The sequence below is a fragment of the Sturnira hondurensis genome, unplaced genomic scaffold, assembly GCF_014824575.4.
Source record: "Sturnira hondurensis isolate 20B ecotype Veracruz unplaced genomic scaffold, ASM1482457v3 Scaffold0008948, whole genome shotgun sequence".
In the NCBI taxonomy this organism is placed as follows: domain Eukaryota; kingdom Metazoa; phylum Chordata; class Mammalia; order Chiroptera; family Phyllostomidae; genus Sturnira; species Sturnira hondurensis.
The window spans coordinates 4,526,600-4,546,855 of NW_028081579.1; the positions used below are offsets into that span (position 1 = coordinate 4,526,600).

General features: G+C 34.8%; 1 protein-coding gene across 13 annotated transcripts in view; it reads left to right on the top strand.

The window, feature by feature from the left end:
- The window catches only part of RALGAPA1 (Ral GTPase activating protein catalytic subunit alpha 1), a 265,494-nt gene that overhangs the window by 192,791 nt on the left and 52,447 nt on the right, over window positions 1-20,256 (top strand). For 7 of the 13 annotated variants that reach the window (XM_037056451.1, XM_037056444.1, XM_037056450.1 and 4 more), the window contains 3 exons: window positions 1,723-1,878; window positions 17,404-17,562; window positions 18,927-19,054. In XM_037056451.1, coding sequence (XP_036912346.1) covers window positions 1,723-1,878; window positions 17,404-17,562; window positions 18,927-19,054 — 443 coding nt within the window. Of the gene's footprint in view, window positions 1-1,722; window positions 1,885-17,403; window positions 17,563-18,926; window positions 19,055-20,256 lie in introns of all 13 variants that reach the window. The other 6 variants (XM_037056449.1, XM_037056448.1, XM_037056442.1 and 3 more) reach the window with 1 other exon arrangement.

Genomic DNA, 20,256 nt, shown 5'->3' on the forward strand with positions numbered 1-20,256 from the left:
GCAAAGCTGCCATTTTAAATGGAAAGGCAGATAAAGAGCTTCCCAGACAATAAAAAACTTAAAGAGTACATCACCACTAAACCAGCATTATATGAAATGTTAAAGGGTCTTTTAGAAGAAGAAGAAAATCAAAATTATTAACAGTAAAATGGAACAAGCACATATCTGTCAACAGTTGAATTTATAAAATACGATAAACAGAACAGAAACAATCATAAATACAGAGACCATTTTGATGGTTGTCAGAAAGGAGGTTGGTTGGAGGTATAAGTGAAATAGGTGAGGTGATTGAAGAATAGAAATTGGCAGTTACAGAATAGTCATGGGGGTGGATGTAAAGCCTAGGAAATGGAGTAGCCAAAGAACACATGTGCCTGACCCATGGACGTGGACAATGGTGCGGGCATTGCCTGGGTGAGAAGGGTTGGGGGGCTCATTGGTGCAGGGCACATGGGGCAAAAGTGGGACAAACTTAGTAGCATAATAAACAAAACAATTTAAAAATGATAACGAACTTCTGTAAAGCCATGAAAACAAAAATGAAGCTCTTTACTTACTAATAAAAAGTACATTTGAAAATATTATGTGCAAGAAAGCAAGTTGCAGAGTATTGTATATGCCTGCTGTGTGTGTAAATACACATACATATAAAAAATTTAACTGTGTGTTCAGAGAACATTTTTGGAAGGATACTTAAGAAATCAATATTTGGCAAAGCTGAGTAGCCAAAGACAGGAGATATGGAAGGAAAATTTTTGGTATATCTGTTGAATTGTTAATTATATGAATGTATTACTGAGTCAAAAAATGAATTTAAAAATATTGTGATTGAATCAATCTTGTAGTAAATGCTTAAAAAGTAATTTATTATTTGTGTATTCACTTATTAGTAAGTGGTGGTGATGGTCAAAAGACATGGCCACATGGTATAGAGACTTGTTTTTATAATTCTCTACTTTACCAAATATTCAGATTTTATTATTAAAAACATGCCTAACTGGTTTCTTTGAATAGAGATACACAAGCAATATTTTCATTTTTTTATTATTTCTTTAATTTTCTACAAAGAAACTTAAGTCGTTTGCTTCTGTGTATCACAGATGTCCAGGGAATATCATTCAATGCAACAACCTTGATACTAGCATGTATTGTATTTATAATCAGAAAAAAAAAAGATTTTTAAAAGTCTTGGCACAGATTGAATTGTAGTTCAGAACATTTGAAGTATACTTAATTTTTGCCTTTTGATATTTTTCTTCTGGGCTATGATAGGTTCTAGTGATTAGGAAGGCAGTTTTGATGAGTAAATATGACACACCTAATTAACCAATTTATTAAAGTGTCATTACTGTTTTAACTTCTCCCAAAATCATTTCCAGTCTTGATTTTTGCTACTTGATTCTTACTCTCTGTCCTTGGTGTCCCCCACAGCCTTTACAATTTACTATTAACACCCACTAGCCTAACTAAAAATGCAGAGTGCACAGCAGTTTGTTGCTTTTCCAGTTAACTCCTATTAATTACGGGTCCTCAAATACTTAAGAAAAAATACAAGAGTAAATAGAGCAGGTCTAATAATTCTTGTTCAAGCATTGGTTTATAACATGCAAAAGACTTTTGTTCCCCATGTTTTCAAAGACTGGAAAATTTGAGCATTCTTCAGTAGTGAGTTTTTGAATTTTGTTTAGTTGATTAACATTGTGTCTCTTTCATTGCTTCTAGGTAAATCTTACAAACCATTGTGGTTTCATGGGAGGACTACAAAAAAACAAAAGCACTGGATTGACCACACCATATTTTGCTACCTCTACAGTGGAAGTAATATTTCATGTATCAACAAGAATGCCTTCTGATTCTGATGACTCTTTGACCAAAAAAGTAAGAGTTGAGAGAAAAATGCTCAGTTAAAATCCTGGTGTTTAAGAAAATTAATACATAAAATATGTATGTAATCTAATTGACCAAATGCTAATTCTGAGCACTGTACTATTCACCTGACACCATCTTCAGAAACAGTATTATTACAGAGCAGACTCTGTTTTCCTTAATGATATGATGAAGGTTAAAGTCTTAACAAAAGATTTGCCGTCAGGAAAGTGGAAATATGAAAAATTTCTGTATACAAAGTGGTGAAATTATATCTCAAGTCCCTTTGCTTGTGGATAGATACATTTATAGTGATTGGGGGGGAAAGTAAATTATTACAAAGCACTTAAAATATAGCATGCTTTATCATAAATTTTAACTAAAAATAATATAGTAGGTAAATAAGCCATAATTAATTGAAATAAATATTACTCCCTTAGAATTTATGAGAGAGAGAGTAGAGCGGTTTTGCTGGCCCCCATGTTTTGAAACCCATGCCATCATTTTGCTGTAGCGGCACCATCATTCACACGTCATTGTGATGACCACAGAGATTCCTCAGAGTACAGGTGTATGTACTTTGTTTTGTTAGGAAGAAATACTTCTAAAAGTAAAATGTTGTCCAACATTTCTTTTCTTTGCCTTCTCCACTTCCTCCTCCTTTTTTTTCCTTCTCCATTTACAAGGATATTAAAAACTAATGCTGGATGTAACCAACTTACTATCCATAGGTCATCTTACTGAATAGTCTGTTGCCATTTATCAAAGCTCTGCACACTTCATTAATGAGCTATGAAAATAGTGTTCACACTTTTGAAAAGGAACTGCAGAACTCCTCTCAAATATTTTATAAGATTGGTTTAATATCCTTGATGCCTTTTGTTTACACTTTAAAATATTGTTGGAAAATGCCTATTCAGTGAGTAATGGCTAGTAAAGTTAATGTAAGAATGCTAATTAGATTGCAATGAGTAATAAAGGTGAGGTAATTGATAAAGGTAGGAAAGCATGTTCAATAATAGGTTTGCTATAGAATTTCTTGGCACATAGTTTTGAGAAGTACAAAATGAGCCATGAAAACTGACAAGAAGATGGTGAGAAGTTGGATTAGAATAAAACTTCATTAAAATTTAATTTAAGCACTTTGTTCCATCAACTCATTTTAAATCTCTGTAAATAAGCCATACCCAAATTAGAGACAATTATGAGTATAATACAAAAAGATAAATAGTTTTAATCATTAAGAACTTGGCAGTGACCTATATTTATCATTATCACCATTATCATGGCTCCATGAATACAACTTTTAAACCCCAGATCAGACTAAAATTAATAGTTTCTAAGATTGCAAATAATAAGAGCAGAACAAAGTATATCATTTTTTTTAGTTAAAATGCTTTTTTAAAAAATTATATCAGGATATTTTTACTTCACTATATTAAACCTGATAATTATATGGTACATAAACTTTTCTTGTGACCTTTGTAAGAAATGTCATATAAGGAGGATTTCTTATCTCATTCAAAACATTTACAAGAGTTTATCTTTAATTATTTAAGAAGAATCTGAAATGGATGTTTAACAGTCAATTATCATAACAAAATTAATTTGGAAATAATAACACCATTTAAGAATTGTTAAGTGGTGCTGGCTGGTGTAGCTGAGTGGATTGAGTGTGGGCCTGCAAACCAAAGGATCGCAGTTCAATTCCCAGTCAGGGCACATGCCTAGGTTTCAGGCCAGTTCCCAGCAGGGGACGCACAAGAGGCAACCATACGTTGATGTTTCTCTCCCTCTCTCCTTCCCTTCCCCTCTAAAGATAAATAAATAAAATCTTTTTTAAAAAAGAGAGAATTGTTAAATGGTTGAGTTCTAGGTGAAATTATACCTTTAAATGGTGAAAATTTTAAGCACTGGAATTTTGAGGGATTAAATCTTAAACATTAATAGTTTTCATATATAAGTATAGAAAGATTTTTATTATGATAAATTATATGTACAACATAAAATTTACAATTTAAACAGTTCTATGGCATAAAGTCCATTTACTTTTATATACCCATCACTAGTATCCTTTTCCAGAACTTTTTCATTTAGTTCAAAATATTTTTTATTTTCTTTGAGAATCTTTGACCATGTATTATTTCAAAGTATGTTGCTTAATTTTTATATATTTTGAAATTTAAATGTCACTGCTTTCACATGTATAGTACCTACCATATAAAAATGAATCCTTTGAAAATTGTAAATAAATGTAATAAAGCAATATTATTTTGGAAGGTATGCTTTTCTTGAATAGAAATTTGAATCAGTTTAAGTAAATATACTCTCTCAAGTTTGAGACTTAATTGAAGCAACATTTCACTAATTCAGTATAACTATTCAGTATAACTAGGTTTCAGTATAACTGAATTCAGTATAACTATTCTAAACCTTTTCATAGAAATAAAAAAAATTATTTCTTTGTATACTGAGTTTCCTTTACCCTATTCTTTATTACTCTTGTCTTTAATCCGCTCTTCAGAGTGGTAGTATGTAAAATTTTTCTAAGTAACAAGCTTATATTTTAGCTCTATTATAGTATCAATTTGTTTTTAATAAAAGGTTAAATGTTTAAACTTAATCATAGAGACCAGTTGTCTTATACCAGTTCCCCTTAATAAAAAATCACTTTCTGTATTGGCATTTTTTCTCCTGAATTTAATAAATTCCACATTAGAGGTAATAAGTTGAGGCCTAGAACATGTGTCCTATTACAAATGAACAATTGGCTATCATTAGGTTGTCCCCCTTTCCTTTGTACATATATCTTTAGTGTGTTAATCCATTCAGTAGACACATTAATGAGCACTGGTTGAAGTGTAATATTGGAGGATGTAAGGCTCGTTGACCTCAGCATGGAGTTTAATACCTCTAATTAAATTAGATAGTCGACAGTTGGTATAAAGAAATAGCCATGCCTCTGGCAAACTAGAATTATTTATGACCCTGGTTCTTTGTTTTAAACTTGAAAGGAGAAAATCATTTATATCTATTTTATAGAAACTAATTTTAGTTCTCACTGTTTATTTAAAATATGTGATGATTTTGTAAATTGTCTTAAGCATTTTATGTGCCCAGAATAAGAGGTAAATATCCTTGAACTTTTAAGTGTAGCGTTTTATTTCTTGTGATGAGAAGCTTTTTCAAGGCTCAAGACAGTAGGAGCAGGATTTTTACAACATAGACTATATGTTTTGAACAAATTAACTAAACATTTAGTTGAACCAAAGTGTAGTCTCTTAGAAATATTATGCCACCACATCAAAAATCCAGATATAACCCCAGTTGAAGCCATCTGTTCTATAAATCATCTCCACTTGAGGAAGATTGATGGAAAATGGTTAAAAATAATTTCCACTTAACTGAGTTTATTCACCCCTAAAAAATCAAAAGTGCTACAAGTATTGGTATAAAGTGTTCACAGGAGCTTGTCTCATTTCCTCTGTCTCCTTGTGCTAGCCACTTGCTGATTGTCTGCTTCGTAGGCAGGTGAATCATCCTTTTAGGACTTTGATGAAGATCAGGTTGAGATCACTGTAACGTACTTAGTTGCACTCTCTAGTCTATCTGTCATTTCCTGGATCCCCACCCGAAAGAGGAGAAAGAAGCCTTTCATTGAAGGCAGTTTCTTCTGAAATACTGTTAGTGTGATGGACAGCAGTTTATTCTCTGTGTTGAAATTTGGTAACAGTAGTTTCACAAATAAATGAGCTTTGTAGACCTATTTGGTCTAATTTTCAATCTATATTAGGAATAAAATTGCAATATACTTTACTTTTCTAAGAACTATGCTAAATATAGTTTGAAAAATGAATTCTAAAACAAATTTAAGGAATAACAAGATTTTCTTTATTTTAGTAGGTATAGTAATAATTAATAAATGTTACAGAATTATACTCATGGTTTCAGTCCCAAAATATAGCAGCCTTACATAACTAATTCTATCTTAATGTTATAGACTCTGCCCTTAACCCCAATTTCTATCATTAATATTCCTGATGACAAGAATAATGGATAGGGAAACCAACCAGAAAATATAAATGGTTCAGAGTTAATTTTTCTCACCACTGTGAATGGTATAATTTGGATGGTATAGAAGGCTTCTCATTGCATTTAAATTTCTCTATTTAAATTTCTCACTAAGGTCTTCGGTATCTTATATGACTTGTCTGCCTGCCTGCCTGTCCCTCTGATTTCATCTTCTGTTACTTTCTTTTTCCTTTAACATAATCTGGCCTTATCTGTCGTTCTAATCTGCCAGCATGTCAAGTTTATTCCTATCTCAGGAGCTTCGTACTTACCGTTCTTTCCCTTTTGACATGCTCTTTCTCCATGTCGTAAGGGCTTTCTCATTCTCATTGTTCTATTCTCAGGCTTACAGGACAGTTCTTCAGAGAGACCTTTGCAGGTCTCTGCAGACCTTTACTGCACCCAGTAACCCTATCACATAACAAATTTTCTTTTACTTATAGCACTTACCACTTTTAAAGTGGCATATTTAAATAAATGCAAAAATTGCAGATAACTCTGTTTTTATGCTATACACTATGTAATGACAGAAAAAACTGCCAAATACTTTGGTATATCTTTTTAATAGCAGTATTTATTGAGTATCCACTCTGCCATGATATCATGTACTAGATACTCTACCTATTGCTTCAAGAAGGTTTTCTGAGTTATTAAAAAATTAATGTTTTACACAAGAAGTGAATATATGAAAAACGTGTGTGACTATGTATGATAGTATGTAGAATGTGTATGAAATTTTTTCATATGATTGAGGAGTATATGATATTGTATGTTTTGCTACATATTAGTGGAAGATGGGGAAAGCACGAGGATTTGGATCAGTATTACTCAGCTTCAATTTCTGCATATGTACCCACTATCTCCTAAAGCAACTGCCTAACCAAATTAGCTTATTTGCATTTTTTGAGTGCCATTACAGCCTAGTTTTCTTCATTGTTTGCCTTCAGAAAAGTGCATTTAGAGCATTATCTATACTGGTAATTATTTATTTATTGCCTAGTTATTTTACTTGGTCTCCTCCACTGGACTTGAAGCTTTGGGAGAGCAGAGACTGTTTTTCCTCACCATTGAATCTACAGTCGCTAGCACAGTGCATTTATTCAGCTCTCAATATTTTCTAATGTATGAAAGAAGGTGCATAGGAAGAACAGAGTAGAGGATGAGAGAAGAAGGCCTTTTAGTAACTCAGTGAACGAGTCTAGGTGTGTAAGATGACAGAAATCTGACCTAGACAACAGTAGAAGAAATAAGGAGGAAAGTACAAAAAAGGAGTATAATACTTCTTTAAAATATTTTTTAAAGATTTTATTTTATTTTTTAGAGAGGGGAAGGGAGACAGAAAGAGAGAGACAGTAACATCAATGTGTGGTTGCCTCTCGCACACCCCCTACTGGGGACCTTGCCCACAAGCCTGGCATGTGCCCTAGACTGGGAATTGAACTGGCGAATCTTTGAACAAAGGCCAGCACTCAACCACGGAGCCACACCAGCCAGGGGTAAACATATCTTATTGATTGTGCTGTTAGAGTTGGTCCAGTTTTCCCCCTTTGACCCCACCCCTACCCAGCACCCCTGACTCCCCTCAGGCAATCCCCCCACCTTTGTTCCTGTCCATGGGATATGTGTATAAGTTCTTTAGCTACTCTGTGTTTTATACTGTACTTTACATCCCCATGGCTGTTCTGTGACTACCCATTTATATGTCTTAATCCACTCCTCTTCACCCATTCCCTCAAAACCACCCCCTATCTGGTAACCATCCAACCACTCTCCATATCCATAATTCTCTCTGTTCTTCTCATTTGCTTAGTTTGTGTTTTAGATTCAATTGTTGATAGGTATATGTGGTAATTGCCATTTTATTATTCATAGTTTGGAGCTGCTTCTTTTTCTTAAATAAGTCCCTTTAACATTTCATATAATAATGATTTGGTGATGAACTCCTTTCATTTTTCTTGTCTGGGAAGCTCTTTATCCATCCTTCAAATCTAAATGATACTTTTACAGGGTAAAGCAATCTTGGCTGTAGGTTCCTGCTTTTCATGACTTTGAATATTTCCTGCCAAGCCCCTCTAGCCTACAAAGTTTCTTTTGGGAAATCGCCTGACAGCCTTATGGGAACTCCCCTGTAGGTAACAAACTTCTTTTCTCTTGCTGCTTTTAACATTCTGTCTTTGTCTTTAACTTTGGCATTTTAATTATTATGTGTATTCATGTGGACTTGTTTGCACCCATCTTGTTTGGGACTCCATGCTTCCTGGATTTGCATGTCTATATCCTTCACCAAATCAGGGAAGTTTTCTTGCATTACTTTTTCAAATAGATTTCCAATTTCTTGCTCCTTTTCTTCTGCTTCTGGCAACCATATGATACAAATGTTGGACCTGCTAAAATTGTCTCAGAGAGTCTTTGCACTCTCCTTTTTTTTTATTCTTTTTTCATCTTGTTGTTCTGATTAGTTGTTTTTTGTTTGCTTATGTTTCCTATTGTTTTGATTCTTGGCTTTATCCACTGTACTCTTGATTCCTTGTAAATTGTTCATTTCTGTGTGTATATCCTTCATTTCTGCTTGGCTCTTCTTTATGCTGTCGAGGTCCTCTCTGAGTTCCTTGAGCATCCTTATAACCAGTATTTTGAACTCTGCATCTGATAGATCGCTTATCTACATTTCATTTAGCTCTTTTTTGAAGTTTTGATCTGTTCTTTCATTTGGGCCATGTTTCTTTGTCTCCTCATTTTGGCAGCCTCCCTGTGTTTGTTTCTATGTATTAGGTAGAGCGTCTGTGACTCCCTGTCTTGGTAGTGTTGCCTTATATAGTAGGTGGCCTGTAGGGTCCAGTGGCACAATCTCCCCTATCACCTAAGCTGGGTACTCTGGGTGTGCCCTGTGTGTGGGCTGAGTACACCCTCTTCTTGTAGTTGAGTCTTCATTGCTGTTGGCAGGTCTCTGGAAGGGATTTACCCAGGCCAGTCAGCTGTAAGGACTAGCTGTGACTACTTACCATCAACCTCTGTCCTCTGAGATCAGCTGTGCCAGGGCAGTGTGGTGGTGCTCTGACGTGGTCATAGCTGTCCACTGGGAGTGTGCAGGCTCTCAGGTTTCCCAGGCAGTGCAGGTCAGGGTCAGCCACCCCGTGTTCCACTTGGGCCACCCAGTGCAAGCTACAAAGTGATCTGCAGCTGACTGCTATTTGTGCTGGACTGGGAAGTTCCAGGGCAGAGCCAAACTTTGATCTAAAGAGGGCTGGCCTGTAAGTTGGGTAGGGCAGAGCCTCAGGTCAGAGCCACCAGGGCAGAGCAAACAGTGTAAGCTAGGTTGATGGAGTCTCAGATATGGCCCTTTGCTGGCCAACTCTGTGGCTCTTTCTGGGGAGGGCTCAGAAAACACACAATGGCCTTTGCCCACCTTTCTCTCTGGGAGAGAACTCTCCCCCAGCTCTTGTTCTGGTTCCAGATACTTCATTCCTCCCCATATGCCACTGTTATCTTTCAGGCCACCACCCCAGTGTTGTCGGAGCTCAGAGGGAGTAGGTCTGCTTAAGTTCCACATGGGCCCTTTAAGAAGAACTGCCAAGGAGTCCAGTAGTTTTTTCACTGACTCCAATTCCACGAGTTTCTTCAGCCAGAAGTTAATGGGGGCTCATCTTCCTGGTACTGGTACCCTGGACAGGTGGATTCATTATGGGGCTGGGACCCCTCATTTCTAAAATATCCCCCAAATTTTCATCCCCCATACATGGGTGTTGAATCCACCCATTCCGTGTCTCTGTATTTCCTCATCTGCTTCCCTTCTGATTGATGTATTTTCTTTAGTTCTGTAGTTGTCAGATTTCCATTCAACTCAATTTCGATTTCTGAGGGTTCTGAGTGATTGTTGGTCTGTAGTTTAGTTTTAATATTGATGCGATTGTGCAAGGAGGTGAGCCGTGCCTGCCTATACCTCCATCTTGACTGAAACTCTGATAATACTTTTTTTTAATGAAGAGCTTGTTAAGAGCTAGAGTAAGGAAAACAGAAATTGAAGACTTTCAGGTTTTGACCCTGAGTAATTCTAATTGATTGTTAGGTGCTTTTAAGTGAAATTGGAAAGTCATAGAGTAGTAAGCCGATTTTATAAAAGAGAGGGTATAGTTACTTTACATGAATTTTATTCTTCAGCTCCAGATGAGTGATATTTTGTGGTACTGAGGAAATCCAGAATTAACTCTGGATTCTGTTTATAACCATGGAAAATGAGAAAACTGCCATAAGATAGGCAAACATCTGATTTCCATAGAAATTTGAACAGGCCACCAACTACAAAAATTACTGATGGTCGTGAGCTCCATCTCAATGCCTGACAAAATAGGATTATTAAACAGATGTTTTGTGAGCACTTAGGTAATGAAATAGTGATCACTAGGAGCCAGGATGAGTTCACCATAACAGATTGCATCAAGGTAACTGAATTTGTTTTAATAGGATTACTAGATCAGGGAAAGCCATAGACGGTATAAAGCATTTAACTAAGTCGTTTGTTGTGGGCAAATTGAAGAAATGTGGTATTAATAATAGTTCAGTTAGTATATTCATAACTGGTTGTATAATCATATCTAGAGACATAAATTATTTAATAAAAGGCAATATAGGGAACTGGTTAAAGTGTGGTTTCTAGAACTAGCCTGCCTAGGTTTCAGTGATGGCTCTGCTACTTACTTAGTTATGTGACCTTAGGCAAGTTTGCTTTATCTTTTTAAGTTTCAATTCCTCGCCTGTAAAAATAGAGGTAATGACAATTTTATTTCCCTTGCAGCACTGTCGTAGAAATTAAATAAATTATCAAAAAGCACTTGGAATAGTAAGCATTTAATAAATGTGGATATTTTTTAACCAGGAGGAACATCTGTAATGGCCCTTATTCATATCTGTCCCCTTTGAAATTGTTATCCCAAATGTAAATTAAGATACAAGAATTTGAATTTAAGGATAACTCAAATATGGGAAAGAAAGAAAGAAGTAACACATTGATTAGCAGAATCAGGCCAACAAAAGACCCTCATAAGCTTAAAGATAATCTGAACTTTGTAAGAAAAAGACTTAAGGGTTTGAATTGACTAAAACTTCTATTTTTTTAATTCAATGCTTTATTTATATTTTTATAAATAGTTATATTTTTTTCTGTTTTATTTTTTAATTACTTTATTGTTGTTCAAGTACAGTTGTCTGCATTTACTCCCACCACTCCCCGCCAGCCATTCCCACCTCCCTCCCCTGGTTCCGCCCCCACTTGGTTTTGTCCATGTGTCCTTTATAGTTGTTCATGAAAACCCTTCCCCCCCTTTCCTCCACTTATCCCCTTCCACCTCCCCTCTGGTTACTGTCAGATTGTTCTTAATTTCAATGTCTCTGGTTATATTTTGCATGCTTGTTTGTTTTGTTGATTAGGTTGCACTTAAAGGTGAGATCATGTGGTATTTGTCTTTCATCACCTCGCTTATTTCGCTTAGCATAATGTTTTCCAATTCCATCCATGCTGTTGTAAAGGGTAGGAGCTCCTTCTTTCTCTTTACTGCATAAAATTCCACTGTGTAAATGTACCATAGATTTTTGGTCCATTCATTTACTGATGGGCACCTAGGTTGCTTCCAACACTTGGCTATTATAAATTGTGCTGCTATGAACATTGGGGTGCATAGTTTCTTTTGGATTGGTGTTTCGGGTTTCTTAGGATATAATCCTAGCAGTGGAATTGCTGGGTCAAAAGGCAGACCCATTTTTAGTTTTCTGAGAAAATTCCAGACCATTTTCTATAGTGGTTGTAACAGTCTATAATCCTACCAACAGCGCACTAGGGTTCCCCTTTCTCCACAACCTCTCCAACACTTGTTGTTTGTTGCTTTGTTTATAATGGCCATTCTGACTGGTGTTAAGTGGTATCTCATTGTGGTTTTAATTTGAATCTCTCTGATAGCTAGTGATGCTGAGTATGCTTTTGTATGTCTCTGGGCATTTTGTATGTCCTCCTTAGAGAAATGTCTATTCAAGTCTTTGCCCATTTTTCATTTGGGTTGTTTGTCTTGCTAGAGTGGAGTTGTGTGAGGCTGTTTATATGTTTTGGAGATCAAACCCTTGTCTGAGGTGTCATTGGCAAATATGTTTTTTCCATATGGTTGGTTCTTTTTTCATTTTAACACTGTTTTCTTTAGCCATGCAGAAGCTTTTTATTTTTATGAGATCCCATTTGTTTATTCTTTCCTTTATGTTCCTTGCTCTAGGGGACATACCAGTAAAAATACTGCTGCATGAAGTATCTGAGATTTTCCTGCCTATGTTCTGCTCTAGCACTTTAATGGTGTCACGACATATATTTAAATCTTTTATCCAAGGAAGAATTTAAGCCTTGGTTATGAGATAAAACTGCAGTTGCTCTTTTCTTTCATTTCTCTAGATAAGTGAGCACTAGAAATTATTGATAGCTTTGGCAAGAGTTCAAGGGTTAATGTAGCAGATAAATAAAAGGAATTTTCTGTAAATTGAGATCTGCATTATTTCAGTTGTCTTGTCTTTCCTAACCTAACTCATTTAATTTTAAAATGTAAATACTTAAATTCTTCCTGGATAAAAGATTTAAAAGAATTTATTTTTGTGTCTGGTGTAAGTTGGTGCTTGTTTCATTTTTTTTCTCTTTTATTATTGACAGTATTATAGATGTGTCCCTTTCCTTCCTCTTTGCCCACCTCCACTTAGTCCCCACTTCCCCTTCCCTCTGTCCATCACCACACTGTCATCTGTGTCTGCAAGTTATGCGTATATGTTCTTTGGCTAATTGCTTTGCCTTCTTTCATCCACTCCCCCTGTCCACTCTCCCCTCTGATAGCTATCAAGCTGTTCCATGTATTCATGCCTCTGTTTCTATTTTGTTCATCAGTTTATTTTGCTCATTAGATTCCACTTACAAGGGAGATCACATGGTATTTGTCTTTCTCTGACTGGCTTATTTCACTTAGCATAATACTCTCCTGGTCCATCCATGCCATCACAAAAGGTAAGATTTTCTTCTTACCTTTTGTACGGCCCAAGTGAAAGAATAGATCAAAGCTCCAGAAAAAAATACAACTAAGCCATGAAGAGATAGCCAACCTATCAGATGCACAGTTCAAAACACTGGGAATCAGCATGCTCACAGAAATTGTTGAGTATGGTTGCAAAATAGAGGAAAAAGTGAAGGCTATGAAAAGTGAAATAAAGGAAAATGTACGGGGAACCAACAATGATGGGAAGGAAACCAGGGCTCAAATTGCTGGTCTGGAACAGAAGGAAGAAAGAAGCATTCAATCAGAACAGAATGAAGAGACAAGAATTCAAAAAAATGAGGAGAGCCTGAGGAACCTCCAGGACAACTTGAAACGTTCCAACATCCAAATCATAGGGGTACCAGGAGGAGAGGAAGAGCAGAAAATTGAAAATTCATTTGAAAAAATAATGAAGGAAAACTTCCCCAATCTGGCAAAGGATATAGACTTCCAGGAAGTCCAGGAGGCTCAGAGTCTCCCAAAGAAATTGAACCCACGGAAGCACACACCAAGGCGCATCAGAATTGCATTACCCAAGATGAAAGATAAGGGAAGAAAGGCAGCAAGAGGAAAGGAAACAGTTACCTACAAAGGAGTTCCCATGAGAGTATCAGCTCATTTCTCAAGAGAAACCTTACAGGCAAGAAGGGGCTGGAAAGAAGTATTTGAAGTCATGAAAAGCAAAGACCTGCATTCAAGATTACTATCCAGCAAAGCTTTCATTTAGAATGGAAGGGCAGATAAGTGCTTCCCAGATAAGATCAAGTTAAAGGAGTTCATCATCACCAACCTCTTATTATATGAAATGTTAAAGGGACTTAACTAAGAAAAAGAAGATCAAAACTGTTTGCAGTAAAATGACAAGAAACTCACAACTATTAACAACTGAACCTAAAAAAAAAAAAACACACAAAAAACTAAGCAAACAACTAGAACAGGAACAGAACCACAGAAATGGAGATCATATGGAGGGTTATCAGCAGGAAGGGGGGAGAATGGGGAAGAGGATACCAGGAATAAGAGGCATAAATGGTAGGTACAAAATAGACAGGGGGAGGGTAAGGATAGTATAGGAAATGTAGAAGCTAAAGAACTTAATGTACAACATGTCGACATGAACTAAAGAGGGGGAATGTGGGTGGGACAGGGAGTGCATAGCAGAGGGGAATAATGGCAGGGAATGGGACAAGTGTAATAGCATAATCAATAATATATATATATTATTTTTTAAAATACTTAAAACAGACACATCTTTAGGTAACTGTTTCCTAGGTCCAAGGTGATGGGTTTATGGGTACTCAGTCAATTGGTAGTAAATAATATAAAATAAAAGGTTGTTATGCATGAAAAAATAAAATAAAAATGAATGGACTTATTTATGAATTTTTTGAGCTACCAAATCTTAGAAATATTCAAGCAGAGGCAGAATTACTTGTCAGGAATATCACTGTGGGAGTTTCTGGTTTGTGTGGGAAATGAGAACTTCAGTGTCTGTTCTTGTGCTAGATGATCTATATATAGTGGTTTGAGGACTTTGATTTTATATATGTTGAATTTCATTTAACTGCTTTGTCTTCATAAATTGGTAATGATAATCTGTGGTCAGTGTTATATACTTCAGCAGCAGTTGAAGGGAATTTGGAAGAGTAGCTGGTTTCCAGTGATTTGGACAGACCTACCCCATATATAGAAGACTTGTACTCTATTTCAGAAGTGATTGACATCTAGGCACAAACACATGTGGTTAGCAACCCCTTTGAGTATTTTCAGAGCATAGAAAATCCTGCTGAGTATGTAGGACACAGAATTAGAAGTCCATAAGAGAAGGAATATATAAAATAAATACAAAATTAAGCTTTTATGACAACTCTGTCAAACACACCTGAAATTTATATTAACTATTAACCACTTAAAGTTGATTTTTCATTATGGTCAAAAAATTTTAAGGTCAGCAATGATTAGCAGTTTTTCAATGTGTGTTTAATTATTATAAAGATATAAAAACATGCCTCATCATGACAGCATAGAATAATTACTTTTTTAGCATTTGAGTGTAAATCATAAGGGATATTCTGGAAGCTTTTCCCTCAAAGTGCTTGAACATATTTAGAATAAATTTGTTCTATGCATAGTTCTGGGCCACAAATATCTTCATTATGTTTCATAAAAATGTATTGTTCTTTTCCATTAAACTTCTGTAACAGACTTTTAATACTCTGTGGTAGATATTTGAAGAGAAGCCTTGGTTATGAGATAAAACTGCAGTTGCTCTTTTCTTTCATTTCTCTAGATAAGTGAGCACTAGAAATTATAGATAGCTTTGGCAAGAGTTCAAGGGTTAATGTAGCAGATAAATAAAAGGAATTTTCTGTAAATTGAGATCTGCATTATTTCAGTTGTCTTGTCTTTCCTAACCTAACTCATTTAATTTTAAAAAGTAAATACTTAAATTCTTCCTGACAGTGTGCTCAGCTTTTACTATCGTTTATTACTTCAATTATACTTGATATCACTTAGAACAATCTGCCATTTGGAAATCTCAGTATAGCCTGGAGCTTAGTATTAGATCTGGCTGCTATTGTAACATGTACAGCATATGACATTAATGTATCAAAATTAGATTGGATCATCCCTCCTGGTTAAATTTATTTCACATTTCTTTTGTATTCAGTTAACATAAACCTATTAGGGAAGCTGACACATGGGGAAGGTTGTATAGGAAGGATATTTTTAAAGTATTTTGATTAAAAAATGAAATTATAGAGCCATGGCTTTTCTGAGTTGTGTAATCTTTTTTGGTTTTTAAAGATGTCACAAAGCCTAAGTACTCCATTTATATCATTCGAGTGTGTGTGGTGTAAATAATAAGAGTTAAAACTTAAAACAATATTTTGTTACTTGAGACGTACTATGAAGTATTAAGAGCAGTAAGCGCATTTGTGGTTTATCAAAATAAAAAAATTCTTAATTCACTTAAACCTAAAAAAGTCTTTATACTATATTTCTAAAATATAGGTTTAGTTTGTCACTATCTTTAAAGTAATAATAGTTGCCTCCTCCATCTTATAGTCATCAAAGTATCTGAGAAAGTATTTCTTGCTTAGTAATATAAATTTTAAAGTTCAGGAATTTACTTTGAATTCTCAAAAACTTAATGACATTCATAGTGATATTCTGGATAAATCGGTATTAGAAACTTTAGAGCACTGATTCTTGGCTTTTTTTTTTTTTGTTATTACTTTGATAGACTCTCTACTCAGAAAGATATACAACATTTTACAAATAACTTTCAAATATTCACAGAGCCCTCGAACTTAGGTTAGGAACTCCGTAGTTAAAGGGACAGGAGAAAGCCTTTCATTAATTGGACTTAACTCCTTTCTTTAAATTACACATTTAATGTTTTTTCTACCCTTTGGTGTGTAAGCCCAAAAAGTGCATCTTTCAGAACTAGAAATTGCCTGTATATTAGCTCATACTAAAAATAAAAATATTAATGGCACTTATCCTAGTTTTTTCTTTTAGACTTTCCCATCTACACTGTCCACGTATCTAAAAGTAAAAGAAAAGTTTGTGAGATATGCCCCAAAGTGGACTCAAAGTGGAATTGGATTCTTCAGTAGCAGAATTAATAAATGTGCTAAGATAACCAAATTTTGTATTAAAGTACATGTTTTTACAGTAATCTCTATGAATAACACACAAGACTAATGAGTATTAGGTTCATTTTTCTAATAGCTTACAGAAATTCAACTTTGTGATGCTTTTTTTTGTGACTTTAGTCACCATGATGGCATCTCTCTGCCAAAAACATCTTTCTTTGTAAGCACCACATATGTTTAAATAACATCCTGTGAGTCTAAGAAATCTCAAGATGTGTGTTTGGATGAATTTCATAGGCAAAGAAAACCTGGAAATAAATCTGTCAAACCAAATGCAGTCAACTTTCTCATACTCAATAGATGATTACCCAGCTTATGAATTGCCTGTTTCTTTTACTTCTCTTCCTTTTGGCTTCTTTAGGCCAGTTCACTGCTCATTAGCACTTCCAGAGAGTGATCAGAAAAACAAGAGGAATCTTAAATCAGTCACTTTTTAAAAGCACTCTTAAACCATCTTTTAAAAGGTTTGGTAGTGATTTGGTGGTTGGGCTGTATGTGAATCTTTTTTATCTAAGTTCTATGTTTCCCATTTACTATAGACCATTAAAAGCTATCTGATCTTCTGTAGTGTCTCCTGATGTCTTTGAATGTTTGTGTTTCATTCTTGTAAAAAAACGATCCAATGAAATCTTTTAAATGTTTTTTTTACCTTTTAATACTTTTATAGTGTGCAAACAATGGTTGTATAAATGTACAACAGTGATTGTATAAATGGTTCTAAAGCACTATGAACTGTGTTCTTGGTTTTCCAGTTGAGACATTTAGGAAATGATGAAGTACACATTGTTTGGTCAGAGCATACTCGAGACTACAGGAGAGGAATTATTCCTACGGAATTTGGTGATGTCCTTATCGTAATATATCCAATGAGAAATCACATGTTCAGTATCCAGATAATGAAAAAACCAGAGGTAAGAACTTCTTATATTACATTTTAATAATATATTTTGAGTTCTGTATGGGTTTGTGTCCTTCTTTCAGAAAGACTAGGCATTAATTTGTGAAATGGTGGGAAATGGGACAGACTCCAGTAGCTCTGTGAATTGTCTTAGTCTAGTTCAGAAGGAGCTAGAACAGGAATAGTAGCAAGAAACTGTATTCAAATGGAAGAAGGCTTGATAACAACACTAGAGTGGCAGTTCTTTTATGCTAGGCTCACAGAAGTGCTTGTGTTTTATTAAAAGGGTGATTAATATTTACTAAAAGACAGTAAGAATATTTCCTTTAGAATAGGAACATGATTCCTGTATTTTAATTGATATGTCATGTTAAGATTACATGAATATTTAGTTGTGTCACTTAATAAATGAGAGTTCTAAAAACATCTTTTTTATAAAGCCAAGTAGTTCTACTTAGGTGTTTGTTACTGTAGTGTTGAAACACACTTGCAGAATTATTTCCTTTCAAAATAATAAATGTTTGGTAATATTTTGGTGTCTTTCTTTTTTTAATTGAATACTTTCAGTTTATAGAAAACTTAATTTTTTACAGTTGATCGTGAATCTTAAGAATCTCTTGAGTCAGATTAAACTTTCTATGTGTAAATTTAAATTTATGGCCAGGTTTTGTTTTTAGGGTTCACCTAAACCAGAGGTCAGCACACTATGGCTCACTTTCTATTTTTGTACAACCCACAAGCTAAGAATGGTTTTTACATTTTAATGGGGTTTTTTTAATTGAAGAATAATATACAGCAGAGACAATACGTGACCACAGAGCTAAAATATTTATATTATTCACAGCTCATGTCTTTGCCTTTAGCTGCCATTCGTACCAACCATAGTCAAATAGAATGACTTTGAAATTGTCAGTCACCTGATAAAAATGGCAAATTATGTGATAGAAATGTTTCAGGTTGTGTAATAAAGCTGATATTACACAAAAATAATGAAGAATAACTTGCTGCCTATAAGAATGTGTATCTTTCCTGTGTTTACTCAGTGGAGGAAGAAGAATTTACTTTCAGGGTTGGATTTTTTTGCATGATTGAGGCTACAAAAATTTGAAAGTTGGTAGGGAATATAAATTATTTAGTCTGTCAGATGAAATACACAGTTCTTTTAAATGAAACCCTGCAGTCTGTTGACAGCTTTTTTTATTGTTCTAGTGTGAATTACCTCTAGTGAAAAAGAATTGAATTTGAATAGTACTTCTACTGGAAAAAAAAAAAAACTAAGGGTGAAGCAAAAGCACTTCTGTATGCAAACAGTGTTTGCTTTTCCCTACAGCCTTTCACCAATTTTAGTATAAAATTATGTTCTAATTTTTTAATCAGGTTCCCTTCTTTGGCCCACTTTTTGATGGTGCTATTGTGAATGGAAAGGTCCTACCCATTATGGTTCGAGCAACAGCTATCAATGCAAGCCGTGCTCTGAAATCACTGATTCCACTATATCAAAACTTGTATCCTTTTTAACAGTATTGTTTCTATTCTAATATATGTCTTCTTTGCAAAGTAAATATTTCTTGCAAAAATGTTGTTAAGACCTTTGAATTTCTTTTTATTTATATATAGGTGATGGAGTGAGCATTTATGATAGTTGAATGGTGTAATTTCTTTATACACTGTTAATTAAGTACTTAATTACCTTTTGGTTAATTAATTAGAGCCCCACTGTGTGCTAGGCACTCCACTACTCCAGATACAGAGATAACCAAAACAGTCATCGGAAGGTACTCAAGGTACTCAATCTAGGTAAATAAATAAACTATTTTCCGTATATGTGATATATATGCTGAAGTAGTTATGCAGAGTATTCTGGAAGTATATAACAAGAGGCCTCTCCTTTAGCTGGAAGGGGCTGTGCTATCTGGAAACACTTCTGAGAAGTCTGAGGATTGAACCAATCATGAAGGATGATTGAGTTTATTGGGTGGATGAAATTAAGAGCATTCCAGAAGCAGAAGGAAAAACATAGAGATGTGAAAGTTTGAGAGAACACAGAGTGTTTAAGAACATGGCTACTGGAGCCAGACTGCCTGTGCTCAAATGCTGGCTGCCACTTGTAGCCTTGGGCAAATTATTCATCCTCTCTCAGCCTCAGTTTTTTTAGTATATAAAATGAGAGTGAAAATGATATCTAGCTCATGGTGTTATGAGAACTGAGTGAATCAAATGTATAAAGCTCTTAGAACAGTGCCTAGGACACAATATACATACTGTTTTAAGGTTTACACTGTTTTCTGATATTTCTTTCTAAAATAGGTGTTTTCCTTTACTTTTTCTATATGATTAAAAACATTTTAATTCTTTTTATATAATAAATTATGGATTTAAGCTTTACAGGAAAGGCTTTTTAAAATACATGTATGTTCTATTCCACATGAAATGGATTTATCATATGTGTACCACATACATCTTTTTTTGATAAAAATTAGCTTATGCTGTCTGATTTCTATGTAATTTCTCATGTGTTCTGACACTGTGAAATGGAATTGTAGGGAGACTATCACATGATACATTGATTAAGCTGAATGACATTTATATAGCATTTTTTTATTTATGGCAGTTATATCTTCACTTTAAGTTGAAAACTCAGATTTGAAGTGGTCATTGTCATGAAATATAAGTATTCAGTTGATTAAATCCCGACTCTCTCTAAGGA